Source organism: Gymnodraco acuticeps, unplaced genomic scaffold (assembly GCF_902827175.1).
Source record: "Gymnodraco acuticeps unplaced genomic scaffold, fGymAcu1.1, whole genome shotgun sequence".
In the NCBI taxonomy this organism is placed as follows: domain Eukaryota; kingdom Metazoa; phylum Chordata; class Actinopteri; order Perciformes; family Bathydraconidae; genus Gymnodraco; species Gymnodraco acuticeps.
In genome coordinates this window covers 2,502,558-2,519,363 of record NW_022990947.1, presented here as the reverse complement: position 1 = coordinate 2,519,363, position 16,806 = coordinate 2,502,558, and the positions used below count along the sequence as shown (strand labels likewise).

The following is a 16,806-nucleotide window of genomic DNA, read 5'->3' as shown; positions in this document are numbered from 1 at the left end:
AAACTGTTATTTGACCTTACTTTTTTTTATGTTGTCGCTTATTGCCAATTCAAATAACTAATATTGATGGGATTAGTTATTTAAGGGCATTTTGTATACGGTTGATTTTTATCAAGTGAATTTGATTGACAACCTCCATGCCTAAAATGATTGCATTGATGTACATGTAATTTGTCAGGCACAAAACTATACTAGAAGATTAGCCATGATGATTTTGATAAAGATCTTCTCTATGACACAGTTGGAACAGGTGATGGCAGATTCCTGCAAAAAAGAACAATTAATCAAATTACAACTATACCTCAACTGAAACATAATGTATGGCATTTGGTGACCCGGGGGGTCTGGGAGCCTTGGGCTATTGCCCATACCAGGTTGGTAATCCACCCCAACAATGTAATGTAGCCAAGTGGCAACAGGCCACATGCATTGTTAAACCTGAGGTTAGGAAACCATTTTAAAGCATGCCCTAATTGTATGATCATTGCTCATGACCTGTCTTTTATTGTGCGTATTTAGCACAAACAAATCACTTGACGCTGAAAAAACGTAATATAATCTTAATGATGATACATGTGTTCATCTGATGAATTATTGTTTCTCTCAGGCCCATGATTAAAAAAACATAACAAAAAATAGATATTTAATAATCCTCAGAAAAACAAAACATTATTATTATTACTTAACAAAAAACATAAACACTTGAATGAGGTCCTTCTTCTACACTAGTATAACTACGACGGATGGGCTTCACACTAAAAAGAAAATCTTGCGCATGCCCGAGTCTTTACGGTAACCAAGGAGGAAATACTGGCACGTGATTGGACGAGCGTCAAGGTTCCTCCACACTGAGCGTCTCCTCACTCTGCTGCATCTGCGGCTGCCGTTAAAGGACACACCAAGCGGTCAAACAACCACATTTACACTGCGACCTCCAGGAGAAATATGCTGTTTAAACAGTAACCTTTTCAACGGAAATAACCCGCAATATTATAATACTCAAGAGCAGGTAAGCCGAGAAGTTTCTCTATTTGAAATGGAAAGTCTTTGTGCGTCATCAAAGAACTTCGCGTTGAGCCAATAATTAGTGAGCAGGGGGTCTGAATGAATGACAGCATGTGTATCATCAGGATATCTGTTTCGTGTTGGCGTGAGATTACAAATGTTCCAACATTTACTAAAATTCGGTCGTTAGACTTTCCTTTCCTTTACCAGCTCGCTGTAACGGGTTTTTTTCAAATAACGACACAGGTTGTTGTGGTCCCTAGTAGTTATTGGCTAGCTTTAGCTTGTAGCAGTTGTTAGCTTCATGTTTGTATCTGGCTGAAATTGCTAGGCTAAATACCAGGTTAGTTTACCACTGTAGTGAGATTCAGTTTTTATAACATTTCCATTAGACTTTTCTATGTAAACTTAGTAATATGCTCACACTAAGCAGATATAATTCATTATCTCCATTTCCACCTCTGACAGAATAGGGAAGTAGGAACAGTGAGGGATACATATCTATTTTATTGTATCAGTTTTTACATTAGGCACATTAAGAACAAGGATAGCCGATGTTGCGACACATGTTGCTGTGGTTAAAAACACATGTACAACATTAGCACAGCAGCATGTTCATCATGGCCCGACACTTTCACAAAAGGAGAAACAAGATCTGAAGTTGTGGAGGGAATAATAAAAACACCTGTCAGTAAAACTATACCCAGCTGTCACTAGGCTAATGCCTAATTCTGCAATTACTATTTAAGACATAGTTGTACTCATACACTAATATTTTGGGATGCCCCTCTAAACCAGTTAATATACTAATGGGCCTTTTTGGTCTTAGTCCACTCAGATATCTTTAGTTGATCATTAAGTTATTTTAAGGCTGAATAACTTATTTCCAATAAACTTAATAGAACATCTCTGTTAAACACACCATTTAAAATGTACTAATGCTTGATTATTTTTGGAGAAAACGTTCAATAAATCAGCTAGTTGATTATTACACAAGTCGACTAAGAATTTCTTAGGCAACCATATTAATGTTGCTTTTGCTTTCATACAAGTGTACTCTGGTCCTTGTAAAATTCCCCTCTGAAACCATAGAAGGTCAATACTTGAAAGCATGTGTGTGGGTTTGATTACATTGTTCCTACTAAGTCAATTCACATTGTTTGCACACATATTTTCAAGAAATAATAATCGCAAGCTTTAATGCGATTTGTGTAGCATTGGGTTAAACATTTCTAACCAAACACTAGTTTATCGAGTCAGGTGTCGCAGTAGGTCATGTACAGTAGTTGCACTCACATTAATACAAAGCTCATGACAGTTTCTGTTCTGACACAAAGTAGAAAACACATTTACAGACAATCTGAGCATGTTTGATTCCTTTGGAGCTGACATGCTGATCAAGTCCCTTCACCAAGTGTTCAGGCATTCTATGAACAGGCAGAAAGCTAAAATAAATGTGAACAACCATACAATATTATTTTGTACAACACAAAGACTGTAATTCATAGAGGCTGCATCAAGGCTGCTTCAATTTGAATATCAAATCATCAGAGCACTCAAATGTCCAATTATTGTGGGTGCTGCTGATACAGTCTGACACTTTGGCTCTGACTTTGATGCTGGCTAGTTGATGTTTTCTGGATATGTAGTTGTTGTAGTGATGTGTTAAATGAGTCATGTTGGTCAAAGCGAGGGAAACAGAATCAGACCACAGTGTTAACTCTGAATCTGTTCTTTAACAAGAAATACAGGCTGATGGAAAAGTAGATCCATGGTTGCCATCAAATGTTTATGCATTTTTATGCATTTTACTATAAACATAATTTATAAACTAAAAAGGTTGCTTATCGAAAGTATAATAGCATATCGTGATTGAACGCACTAAGCAGGGACTTTTATATAATTGTTGCAAGCGCTACTTGATGGAGCATGTGAGTGGTATCTTGTTTGAATGCATTTTGAGATCTATTTGTTTATCTCCATTCATATTTCCTTATGAGGGTGATTATTACTATAATAACATGGGTGGACAGTTGAAAGTAAGTGTAGTGATGAATGGAGCAGGGGTATGCAAATGTTGACAGCACAGATGGCTGTTACAATAACTGGCTCATATACTTCATTCACACCAACGGTGTTTCAGGGCCGGTTCGGAGCTGGAGCTTGAAAAGCACCGGGTTTTCCTGTTCACACCGCAGCGGAGCAGCCTCTTAGCTCCGGAATCCGGTTCGTTTCAAGCACCAAAAAATTGTCCGGCCAGAGCAAAAGCACCGCAGACGTCACGCTTACGTCGAGGCGGGGGCAGGGGCAGATCAACTCCTGAACAACAACAAGAAGCCGGCGTTTATCCAGTTTGTACACAATGATGGAGAAACTTAACAAGCAGCAGTGGTCCACTGAAGAGACCAGCTACCTACTGGGAATCTGGTCTTCCGAAGAGGTACAGAGGAAGCTGGAGCACAATCGGTCATTGTTGTTGTTGTTGTTGTTGTTGTGAGCTGTGAGGGGTTTCCGTGCGGTTTGGCTTTATGAAGCAGGCACGCAAACGGTTACGTCATGACGCAATGACGCAGCACCAGTCGGACTCTGGGCGGTGTGAAAAGAGCCGGAGCTAAACCGAAGAACCGGTTCTGAACCTGAAAAGCTCTAGCACGGAGCTTGAACCGGAGTTGCGTTGGTGTGAATGAGTTATCAGATGCGATTTCTGCCACCTGAGCTCAGCTGCATGTGGTCCAGGCCGTGAAGTCATTCAAAGGAGCCAGCTCTTTCCCCTGTTTAATCGGCCTATAGGTTAAAATTATATTTAATTTGAGATTGTTTTTGTAACAGCTGACTCTAACATCTATCTTGTAATTTAAAGGAATACCTCTTTCAGCATTCTGGTCTCAGCACTTTCAGGGAACTAAAATAGAAACTGTGCGTGCTGTGAAAATGCTCGTGTCGTTGTTGCACACATAACTTGCTTACAGGTCCAGTTGCATTTCCTCTGGGTCATGTCTTGACGCCAAAAGTATTTTGGGATTGAAAATAAAATACACCAGAGCAGAATTCAGAAGGTTGGATTAAGATATTATTCTGGCTTCATCTCTGTAATATCAGGACGCTTAAACAATATGCCCTTTTTTACATTCACATTTAAGGCACAAGATTGCGTAGTACTTTTTTAGGCCATTAACTCTGCATGTTTGGTGGAAAAGCAACATTTACTTTCTGGGTTCAGTCGGGATACAACCCTTTGGCACGATATTTATCATGAGGGGGAATCCACTCTCAATTGTAACTTAGAGAGGTTTTTCTGAGAACCTTTATGTGGCCTTTTTCTGCACCCACAACAACGCAGCACAAGACAGCATTACTTCGAATCACAGGTCACATGCATGACATAACTCTCACAAAGACTATTCCAGGCCACCAACAGCAGCTGACAGTAGGGTAGGGGCCCTTGAGTAAAGGTTGTTTGGTAGGAAAGCTTTTTGAGCTTGTTTTATCTTCTCTCCCAAAATAAAAGACATGACTTATTCTGAAAATGCTCTGAAAATGGCACATATTTTCTGTGTGATTTGTTAGTGGTTTTCTTGTGATACTTATATCAGCCTGTCTTTCCTATCTGTCGACTTATGTCATCTTGATTTACTCTAACTTGTTTTCTCTCTTCATGTGGAGCTCTGTGCGAAAAGGATTATGACAATCTTTCAAGGCTTTGTTTGTCAGACGACGCACTAAATCACTTCTCTCTACACCCAGATTAATGATGCTGCTGTCTGCATTTCTAATCATCGAGTGTTCGTTCAAAGGCTTCTGGGATTTATTGTGCGTCAGTGGGATAACTTACTGTCATGGTAGCATAAAGTCTAATGATGTCATATGTTCAAAGGTTGTGGCAGCATTGCACTTCCTGTCCTGATTGGCAGAAGGAAGAGTAGTTCAAGCAATCATTTGAACAACCCAATGACACTAGAGAAATGATTCACATGAACTCAGACTGCAAGCTTAATAATTCATGATTGGATTTTTTGAAATAAGAATAAACTACAACTGAACAAACATAAATAAGAGACTTCTTAGTATTATTCAGCATCCCAGAACAGCTACCTATTATGGCCAACATACATATCCATTGTTTTTGCTCCGATGTCGAAAGATAACGAAACTTTAGGTTATTTTGTTGACTTTGTTTCTCTTTCATTTTTTTCTCCAGCTTTTCCCCAGTGGACCTTCCAGACCAGTGACAGTCCACCATGTTGTCCAGGTTGAAGACAACCTGGTCCCTGAGGCCCTGTGTCTCTGTTTGCAGATGGGCACACACCAAAGATAAGGGCAAGCCCCTCATGCTCAACCCTCGCACCAACAAAGTGAGTGGATTACTGACAATGTGTCAAAAAGCACATGGTGGTTAAACAGCATTATTAACATGTCATAAGCTGCCCTGGTGGGAAATAATTGGGTGAGTTTCAGAATAATCTTTGCTAATGAAATACAGAAATACCAACAAATGTAGTGCAAACCATGATCATATACAAAGCTGCTTTAAAAAGTGAGTATTATGCAACCACCACATGAATTGTTTAACACGCGGACAACATGACATTATAAAGTCCTGTCAAGCACTGCATCAGTTCATCTCATCCCTGAGCCAGTGGTTGGTTCTGCTTAGAACTAGAACAACTTGCCCATCAGTGCCGATGCTTTTTCAGCAGCTGGTTGGCTGCTGTTCATTTTCTGCAGTTGGACTTTGCCCGGCGTGACAGACTTTAGACAGCTCACTGCAAAACTACAGTAATTGATATTTGAATATTACACTTTTCAAAGCCACTGTACTTTATACTGAAAATATATATTTCTAGATAGCTTCCAAACTAATCACCGTTTTCATAAACCTAAAATCTTATTAGGTTGAAAACGCTAATTCTCAGACACCTTTACTAAACTAGAATTGCTGAGATAATCTGACAGTGCAATTTTGGCATTTTGTCACATCAGGTGGAGTGTAGCTTGTTTAAAGTCAGAAACACATTCATATCACTTTTGACCTCTGCTGGATCTCTGACTGAACCCAGTATCACTGCTCGATGTGGTCAGAAATGTCTTTTGAATCAAGTTTGAACACTTTTTTTGTGCAATTGCTTATTATTAAGTTTGGGGTCTTATTTTCTGAACTGCAAATGCTTTTTAAAAGTAGTGTGTTTTAAATAGTTTGATTATGTATGTCTATTTTTCCTTTTGTCTTTATTTGACTTCTCTCTGCTTTTTTAAACAATGTGCTAACCCTGGTGTAAAGAGCTGCAAACTGCCTTGTGTTTAACATGTGCTATACAACCACGTAACCACACCTCACAGGGGTGTCACTTTTGCATTCCTTTTGCAAGGTGGGGACTTCAATTGAAAACGGTGTGTCATATTGTTGATAGAGGATGTGAATAGTTTGACTGGGTGTCTCGTCAGGTTACTGTAAGCTACAAATGACATTTGAAACATGAGGCTGTAGCTGCTTGAAGTTACGGCCTACACTACACATGTTGTGCTAAATATAAAAATACTGGTCAGAGGTTAACTGGCTGTTACAAATACTGTACTCACAGCACCTTTATTTCACAATGCACTTCTGGCCTTCCTCATTGTGTTCCTTTTATCTATTTGAGCAGATTGTGGATTTTTTAATAGTATGAAAAGTCACTGAGTTTATTGTGTCTTATATTTAAAAACACTGAAAATAGCATGAAACAAGACAAAAATGGCAACGGCTGGTTTCTCATAGGAAGTGTTGCCAGATTAGAAGTGACTGGCATCAGCAGACTGAATTACTGTGACTGTCATGACTGTCATGACTCATCATACCTCAACAGCAAAGGTCACAGTGTTGCAGACATGCATTGTTCATTACATTACACTGTCAGCAAACTTACACCAGATGGTACAATCTAGTCTCTAAGATGATATATATATATGATCTCACATTTCTTAAATGTTATTAACAAATCAAAAGTGTTTTACTTGCATAAATCAAATGAATATTGAAACCAATGTCATGTCCAATGTATAGATAAAATGAGAAACACATATCAACACAATACAAATACGCGTTTTTAGGAAATTCCTCTTTTTTTAACGGGTTTAAATCACTTGACATACTCAAAATAAATGTTAAACCGCAATTTGGAAAAAACTAATCTGAGGGAACATTTCTATGTAAAAATGGAGATGGGAGATATCAGAGGTTTGCAGCTTGCTGGATTCTGTTGGGAGGAACTGAGTACTGGAGCTGAGGGAAGTGAAATCCTCCATCAGCATGACTCAGCACTTTGCCAGGGGAGCCCTCAGCATTCATCACAGAATAATCAGCCCCTGCCACAGATGTGAGGGCCTCCAAATGTTATGCACATATATCATTCAGAGTTGGGTTCGTAAACCTACATACAGGCTTACATACACTGCAGGATCATGAAACACGTTGTACCCCTCCTCCACATCATCTCCTCTATACAGCACTTGGGGTGTTTCTGCCCAGGGTCCTCCTTATTGGCTTCTTTGAGCCTACTCCCCTCTCTTACCCCTTTAGCCTCCTTTCCCCTACTGCAAAATGCTTTCATCTGGCTTCCACATTTCACTTTACTGTAAAAGGTCAAATGGTCAAGTGGTCACCCTCCTCTGAGGGCTCATGGGTAATACCCTCTCCTGCAGCAATGCTAAGAGACAACTTTCAAAGGATGAACCAATCTTCTTCAATTTTCTAACTGAGTGCATTTCAGTCATATCTGTTATTATTAGTCATATCCTGTAAGTGAATATGCATAGTACCAAATACCATCATTAAATTCAAGCAACTATGTGAAGTAAACTGAATTAGAAATACTAGGAGCGCAAACATGCTTCTGCACAAGAAGAGTTTAGAAGCTCAGAGAAAACAAAACATCCAAACAGGCTATCTTTTACAATTTTCACAACCACAGTTTATGAACAATCCTGCCCGTTAAAGGTAACTTGTCATAAAGTTATTCTCTGAGTGGTTGTTTTATTCACATTCTCTTTGTCTCCCTACTCATTTCCAGTTGCTTTCTGTGTGTTTCTGCAGGGCATGGCCTTCACTCTCCAGGAGCGACAGATTTTGGGGATACATGGTCTGCTGCCTCCCAAAGTGGAGACTCAGGACATTCAGGCCATGCGCTTTCAGAATAATCTCAAGAACATGACTGATCCCCTGCAGAAGTAAGGACATATCTTAAAGTACTGGAACACATACCCACAGTATTCTGTTGGTTATTAATGATGTTTGTCTGAAACATCTCCTTCCATACAGTTGAACTTTTCTTTCTCTTTACATTGTTTCTCCTTTTCCACAAAGGTACATCTACTTGATGGGCATCCAGGAAAGAAATGAGAGGCTTTTCTACAGGGTGCTGATGGAAGACATCGAGGAACTGATGCCAATAGTTTACACTCCCACTGTAGGCCTGGCCTGCACACATTATGGACACATCTTCAGACGACCCAAGTAAGCATGCAGTGAAGCTTTCAATAACTGACTACTGAAAGAGAAAACAACACAAAAAACACAAGGATTTTTGTTCTGACAGTCTAAGCCTTTTATGTAGGTTTTCATCTGGTGGCTTTATATAATGTATAAACATCTTTATATAACAGTGTGTTACATGAGCTGTTGACTTTTTTTAAATGATGGTGGTTGTGTTTGTGTCAACACCCTGACTGAAATCATTTTGAGGATATTATTGTTGTTTGTTTTTATTTTTTAGTGAATAGAATCTTGACATTACTCATTGGCTTTTTTCTCTCACCAGAGGTTTGTTTATCTCCATTCGGGACAAAGGACACATTCGTTCCATCCTAGACAATTGGCCAGAGACTGATGTTGCAGTGAGTAGCTGAGAACATCACCACAGTAACACCTCGTCTAACTGAAGCTGATGTCTATAATACTGTTTAAATGAGTCTACTAGGAACCTTCATCGGTGGTCAAACTACAGAAAAGCAAGTTTACGGAAACTCCAAGTAGCTTATAATGATGCCATGAGAATATTGCTGAAGAGACCTCGATGGTCTAGTGCAAGTGAAATGTTTGTGGCTGCAGGAGTCAATACTCTACAAGCTGTTTTAAGAAATCTTATGTATAAATGTATTTGCCGGCTTAATGACTCTGATAATGAAATCCTCTTGGCCTTATCGAACATAAGGTATAGTACTACACGCTACCAATCGCAGCTGTGGAGACATTGGTATAGTTGTCTCTTTGTAGGACACTGATTTCAATTATTCTTAAGCTATGAATTCTTTTTACGCTGTGTATGTAATTTATTATATGTAATGCCTTGTCTTTTATCTGGACCCTGAGTCTGTAATAAAGTTTTCATTTCATTTCATCCCTCAAAAGCATGCAGACAAAGGATTTAAAAAAAAAAAAATGAATTGTGAAAATGAATTGTGGCTACACGACTTTAAGTTGATATAAATCAGAGTTATAGACATTGCCTACATTCACCTGGCCAAGGTCCAGTTTCCTGTTGTTTACATCTGTGTGATATCTGGGATTTTGCTGACTAATGTACTTCTTTTCCACCTGCCTCTTGATCTAGGCGGTAGTGGTTACTGATGGAGAGCGTATTTTAGGACTAGGGGACCTGGGTGTTTATGGAATGGGCATCCCAGTTGGAAAACTCTGCCTGTACACAGCCTGCGCCGGCATTAGACCTGAGAGATGCCTGCCTGTGGCCATAGACGTTGGCACCAACAATAAGGTAGGACAGATATGTGTGTGTTTTCTGTATATTGTATGTCTGGACATCCATTATGCTTCATATGCTTCTTCTTTCCCTTCAATCAGACTCTCCTCAAAGACCCGCTGTACATGGGCCTGTACCAGGAGCGAGATAATTCTCAGGTCTACGATGATCTGATTGATGAGTTCATGGAAGCTGTGGTGGACAAATACGGGCAGGGCACACTCATCCAGTTTGAGGACTTTGGGAACCACAATGCCTTCCGCTTCCTCAGGAAGTACAGGGAGAAGTACTGCACCTTCAACGACGACATCCAAGGTTCGGCCCTAGATACTGCACTTAGGAGTTCTACTTTATTATAATGCCATAACGTTGAGCTACTCAATCAACATTTCAGTTGTTGTGAGCCCTCCTACCTGAAAACAGAAAGTGGTTAATTGTTTGTCTTTAAAGCAGATATGTTATTGTTTACTGTTGGATTATTTGCATGTTTTCAGGCACTGCAGCTGTAGCCCTTGCTGGTCTGTTGGCAGCTCAGAGAGCCATTGGCAAACCCATCACTGAACATCGGGTGCTTTTCTTGGGAGCTGGAGAGGTATGATAATATTTATTAATATTTATTAGTCAATTTGGCATTTTTCTCTTTTTCCTCTCCAATTTCTAATGTGAAAGTCCCATATATCAAAACAATGTTTACGTGCAACGATGCCCCCTACTGACCAAAGCCGGTAATACTAAAAGAAAATATTGCCAAAGTTGACAATTACATTTCAAGGAAATATTGATAGGTTCTGTTACTTGTTGTTTTAATTCTGCATTACGACATAGATTTTTGAAAGATCTGCACTTTTGTTACAAATATTGGTGTACACTGCTTAAACACATTCTGCTTTTGCCTTCCCAAATAACGCTATGCAATCAATAAAGGGAGATGCAACATAATATTTCACAGTTTTTACATATTTGAACATGTTTACAGTCATTTTCAAACAGAAGCTTCTGAAAATTCTCCTAATTGCAAAAAAATGGTTGGAGTGCAATAAAAGTACATAAAAAGCAGGTGTGGAGATCTGCTTTTCTGCTGTTTTATAAAGGTTTCTCTGAAAGTGTACAAGGAAACATTTGAATCTATGTAATGTTGGCTAGAAAGGCTATAATAACAGTGGGTTGGGAATAAATGTCCTTCTGTTTATTTGTAAAAATCTACTATCTGATGTCTACAGTTTAGTGAAATGTAGATACTGTATTGGTGGTAGGACTTGTAATTTTGAAAGAGAATGGGGACCTCTCTGAATCTTCTTGGGATTAAGGGAAGAAACATGACTGAATTGACTGAGCTCAGAGATAGTTTTCTTCATCGACAACACCATTCGTCATTTTTGTGTAACCTCTTTTACAACAATAAAGAAAGAATATGTCAACAAATAGAAGTGATGGTTTAATGTTGTAAACACTGTCTTTAATTTGGGTATTTCACTTTGGTAATTTCCTTCCTAGGCTGCACTTGGTATTGCCAATCTGATCGTCATGGCGATGATGGAGAAGGGAATGTCCCAAGATGAGGCCAGAAATAAGATCTGGTTGTTCGATAAACATGGCTTACTTGTAAAGGTTAGTTTGTGCGATGCAGAAATCAACAACCAGAACATGCATTACCTGTCTGTGTGGCTTTTTGTCTGGCTCACTGTTAGTATACTGTTTAATTAGTGAACAAAGAGTTTACTTTTGTTTTGATGTATTGTTGCAATCAGGGCCGACAGGAGGAGACGGACACTAACCAGGAGGCGTTTGTCCATGACAGTCCAGGGTCCGTGCAGAGCTTCCTGGATGCCGTCAAGACCATCAAACCCACAGCTATTATTGGTGAGGAACTTCCCATCTTCTTATTTGTGTAACTAAAACCTTGTTTGGAATATGGGTTTTTAGGTTTGAGCCAGAATAAAATATCTCGCATGCTCTTATTTATTATGCTGTTTTATGAAAACACAAGATTTAATCGGGTCATTTGAATAACTATATTTTATATTTATGCTTTTTATTATTTATCCAATCATTAAAGCATTCTGTCAATGTAAATGCGTCCTCAGCTTGTGCGGAAATGATAGAATAAAAAAAACATTTCTCCTTCCTTCCTTCCTACTTTTAGGCCTTTTAGATCAGGTCTGACAACATTTCTGTTTTACGCTGACTTTTCTTAAATCACCTAATAATTAGTTTCTTACCATTGTCTTGTATTTTATACCAGTCTGTTTTGTATTTTCTGTTAACTTGGTTCTTTAATGACTGTGTTTTAATAACATTTTAATTAATTGTTTTAATATTTAAATAATGTTGCCATTCCTTCCAGGTGTTTCCGGAGCTGGCCGTCTGTTCACTCACGATGTCCTCAAAGCCATGGGAACTATGAACGACCGACCAATCATCTTTGCCCTGAGTAACCCCACCACTAAAGCAGAGTGCACAGCAGAGGATGCCTACACACTAACTGATGTACACGGCTCTTTCCTCTCCTTTGTTTCATGTTGTTATTGTTCTTTTTCCCACTATCACTCTATACCAATTTGTTTTTTGGTCCCACAGGGCAGATGTCTTTTTGCTAGTGGCAGTCCTTTCGGTCCAGTGACTCTGAGCGATGGGCGCGTCATCACTCCTGGACAAGGGAACAACGCTTACATCTTTCCAGGTGAATAAATGCTTTTTTATCTGAGTGATTCCATGTACATGAGACTGACTTTCAGATACAGTGTGAGAAGTGGACAAAGCCTAGTATTTTCACCATCTTTGCACTATGGACAACATCATTACATTACAAAGAGTGTTTGTATTCTGTTTGAAAACCTTTTGAATGTGGATTGCAGGTGTGGCCTTGGCTGTGATCCTGAGTGGAGTGAGACACATCAGTGACACCGTGTTCCTAGAGGCTGCCAAGGTCTGAAGTCAATGCTATGTATTTCTCCTTTCTATTTTTCAAACTTCGTAAAGTTCTTTACCCCCCACCCTGCTCTTTCTTGCTGACTCTGTCATGTATGCATCCGCTGTATGATCTTATAGAGACCCTCTTTAACCCTTTCACGTCTCCTGTTCCCTCTTTTCCTAGACTAACATCTAACTTTTAAAAGGCTGATCCAGCTTTGCCCTCTGTCCTTCTGTGTTCCTCCCTTTTTCACTTGGCTGCATTTCACTTGTTTAGATTGATAAATGCAATATTTATGTAAACCACATTGTCTTAGAACTTATTATTCAATATTGAAATCATTTGCATGAATAAGACACTATTATTTGCAAGTTTGTAATATGAGTAGTACTTCTGTAACCTGAATTAACCTTTATAATTGTTCTGATATATTTGTATTCAAATGTTGTTTTACTCAAAAGCACAATGTTATTAGTGGTTTTTGTGTGTCTTGTTTTTCATATTCAGCCTAAAAGTGTTTTTCAACTCCTTCCAGACCCTTGCAGAGCAGCTGACCGATGAAGAGCTGGCAGAAGGCAGACTCTATCCTCCGCTCTCCAACATCAGAGAGGTCTCTCTCCAGATGGCTGTCAAGGCAAGTCTCCTGAACATTCATCTGAATGTTTCACCTCTTGATAAACCTTTTAATCCAAAGTCTTCTGGCCTAAATGTAGACTCTTTTATCATTATTTGATTTCTAAAATCCATGGATGCGTTGCACCACACCTTGACAATGTAATAATGTGTAAGATTAAGCTATTTCGCTTTGAATTTTGATGCCATGATACGTATTTCCTCCCAGTCAAATTTGGTCGAAGTTGTCCAAAAACGTGTGCTCAGTTTATCTTTCGATGTCTGTGTTTTCTTTTTGTGTCAGGTTTTCCAGCATCCATGCTAAACCTTCTCTCTTTCTGTAGGTGGTGGAGTTTGTCTATGCTAAAGGCATGGCGTTTAGCTACCCTGAGCCTGTGGACAAGGAGAGCTTTGTACGGGATACTGTGTGGGACACCGACTACGACTCCTTCCTGCCAGACACTTACGAATGGCCAGGTGTCAGCTACAGCCCCAAGACTGACGAGAAATAGACCAAACCCTCACCTTAGTTTTCCACTTCACTCTTCATCGCAGTTCTTATGAGAGGATCATGATTATCTTGTCAAAAATCTGTTTATTAAAACAGATAGTAGTAAGTAGTGCTACCATATCACTGCATGTGCACTAAATCATTCTGATTAGATCTGTGAAAAAGGTATAGTGAAAGAACAAATTTAAACAGAAATGGACTATTTAACTTAGAATCCTAATTATTTATCACCTCTGTATCCCATGCAACCAGCACATGAAGGGCCACCTGGTGGTAGGAAAAGGCAGTGTGGAAATCTGGTTTAATTGTTGAAACCTCAGAAAAGATTTGAATGATCAATACTCAGTTTTACAACAAAAATAACTGAAATAACTCTAAATTAATTATATTACAGTAAATTATAAAGAAACATTCTGTGGTTTTAATACACTCTTGCAAAAAGGAACCAAAACACCAAATGCTATATTCCGCTTAAGCTCAAGATGGGCTTTACAAGATACTAGAAATGACTCCATGATCTGTTTTGTGTTTCTTCTCAGTCATTTTTATCCTGAAACAGAGTTACCCTATTGTTAGAATAAACAATATTATTATCTTTACCCATTTGAAAGGTACACTCCATATTTCATTTAAAGACAAGTCTTATTTGAGGCAGAGAAATTGTTGTTGAACTTCTGACTCGGGTTGGTCTTGGGTGAGCACTACCCACTACTATGACTATTCGGCTACCTAAATATAGCTACAATTAGTGCACACATTGGCATAAAGTACGGAAATGGCCTTTTTCGATGGATTGAGCTCTTCAATGATCTAACATTGCTCAGTGTTAGATATATGTTTACAAAATTCCTTCTTAACCCATGTATAAACACACTTAGCATTCATGGTTTTGTGTGGAAACAAGTAGCGACGGAGGGGAAACAAACAATGGTATTATGAAGACAGCCAAGGAACCAATGTCCACTCCAGCATGTCATGTGTTTGAATGCTTTTGTCAAATTGTATTTATTTCTCTGAATTTATTACATTTAATTTTCAAGGGATGTTTTCAGATGTGCTGTATATTCATTAGAAACCCTGACATCAACACTCCTTTAATGAATTGTGCTTAGAAGCATCTATCCCTAAAAACCAACGCTTGGCTTAACATATTCAATATCACTATCCCTAAATGTTTAAGTGAACAATTTGCAGTATTAAATAATTGGATAAACAGTATTTTCCCTTAAAATATATTTTGTGTACTGGACAGAAATGTTTGCGATTGTGTACTGAAGGCACATTTTATAAAGTTGTTTAGTGCGTCCACGTGTGTTTCGGCAGGTTATTGTGTTTCACTCATTGGAACATATTGAACAACACACTTCCAGGCTCATATTAACGGTTTTTGTGCCGTTCATAAAACAAACCATTCGAAAACAAGCCAATATAAAAAGACATTGGCATACAGATTTAAAATGAAATGTGCTTGAATAGAAGGAAACCAATCTCAGTTACTTAGTTTTTCATTTCAATATATAGCTCTTAATTTAATTTAAATAAATAACAAGCAGTGGTAAACAGAAGATTTAAAGCAATGGTCACCAACCTTTTTAAGCCCAAGAGCCCCGACCTCGGCCTAGGTGAAAGGCGAGATCTACCTATTGCAGAATTGAGCGAAAAAGACAGCACTTCCAATTTGAGGCCTTTTATGTAGGCTAATTGCATCTGAATATACATCAAATCATTTAGTGCAACTTCCAATTTGACAGGGGTCGCCAGTCTCTGGCACTGTTATTTTGGGGGTCGTGGGCTGAAAAGTTTGGGAACCCCTGGTTTAGACTGTGCAGCTTCAGGTTGTGAACACATTTATTAAATGATTAGAACCATTTTAACCTCAGCAAGTGTTTGCTCTTATGTCCATCCAGCTGTTGTTACTGACTGTAATCGTCCAGTATGAATTTGTATGTTTCGTGGTTGTTTTCCTCATGCAAGTCGTGTTGTTCCCATAATAAAAATGTAATCGCTTTTTCCATATAGTGTGTGCACTAAGGGGATGTGTCCTTCAAGTCTGTTTCTGAAGATTATTTTTGTTACAAAATACTATTGCCTTAGCATTTGTACGTAGAGAATATGTGCAGAATAAACAGTTTTAAAACGTGATCCTTTTGTCAATTGTTTTCCGTGTTGATAAAGATTTAGGCAGTGCCTGTTTTACCAATGTTGTTTCAGTTTTAGTCTTTGAATGTTATAATGCTAAAACCCTTTTTTGTAAGTGGGCCGCAAAGCCGGGGTGAAGGCTCACCAGTCAAAACAAAAGATCTCTATACCTTTTTTTTCTATATCGTGATTTTTTTCATGAAGTTTGCAACATACTATACTATGAATATAGACTTTTTATTGAGATTTAACCCCCCCCCCCCGATATTTTCAACATAGTAATACTATATAACTTGTTTTATATTTTTTCGAGATGCTACCCTATACTCAAAATATATTTGCTATTTTTTTACGGTATGGACATTTTTTTTATAATGATATGAGTTTTAAAAATGTTCACAGAACTATACTATGACTTTCTTCATGACATTTGTCACATTCTATTTTATTACTTGTTTTCATATGTTTGGACATACTATACTATGCCTTTTTTATATTTTTCGATACACTATGAATTTTTCATATATTTTTTCTACCTAGTAGGCCTAATATTCTATTACATACTTTACATTTTTAGACTCGACTTTACACTTAATATTGTCACTGTCACTACCCGATCTGTACTGCGCATGTGCGAGATGGACAACTACATACGGCAACCCAAATAGGTTACTTGACACAGTGGCGTTTGGCAAAGCACAAAAAGAACACTCAAAAAACCGAGAGAGATGAGTTATTGTTATTACGACGTGACTTCACCATTATTTAACAACTCTTTTTATTGGGTTCTTTTATTTGGGGTTAAGTACATTGCCAGAATAAGTGAGAAATTGATTTAACTTCTGTTACACATAGCCTATGCCATACATTTTTGCATACATTCACAGTAAATATGT

The 16,806-nt window shown here is 38.4% G+C and overlaps 1 protein-coding gene across 1 annotated transcript; it reads left to right on the top strand.

The window, feature by feature from the left end:
- The first annotated feature begins 850 nt into the window (after positions 1 to 850).
- On the top strand, positions 851 to 15,913 carry me2 (malic enzyme 2, NAD(+)-dependent, mitochondrial). The gene is made up of 15 exons (XM_034234826.1): positions 851 to 1,009; positions 5,204 to 5,357; positions 8,075 to 8,208; positions 8,345 to 8,494; positions 8,799 to 8,874; positions 9,591 to 9,752; positions 9,839 to 10,052; positions 10,232 to 10,329; positions 11,232 to 11,345; positions 11,486 to 11,597; positions 12,082 to 12,224; positions 12,315 to 12,417; positions 12,593 to 12,663; positions 13,184 to 13,282; positions 13,605 to 15,913. The coding sequence occupies exons 2-15, from the start codon at positions 5,244 to 5,246 to the stop codon at positions 13,770 to 13,772; spliced, it is 1,758 nt and encodes a 585-aa protein (XP_034090717.1). The 5' UTR covers positions 851 to 1,009; positions 5,204 to 5,243; the 3' UTR covers positions 13,773 to 15,913.
- Positions 15,914 to 16,806: the final 893 nt, after the last annotated feature.

Bases quoted from the DNA above. Each gene is read 5' to 3' on its own strand.
- me2 (XM_034234826.1), top strand. From the start codon at position 5,244: ATGTTGTCCAGGTTGAAGACAACCTGGTCCCTGAGGCCCTGTGTCTCT. The intron at 9,753-9,838 runs GTAGGACAGATA...CCCTTCAATCAG, and splicing joins ACGTTGGCACCAACAATAAG to ACTCTCCTCAAAGACCCGCT. The intron at 12,418-12,592 runs GTGAATAAATGC...TGTGGATTGCAG, and splicing joins CAACGCTTACATCTTTCCAG to GTGTGGCCTTGGCTGTGATC.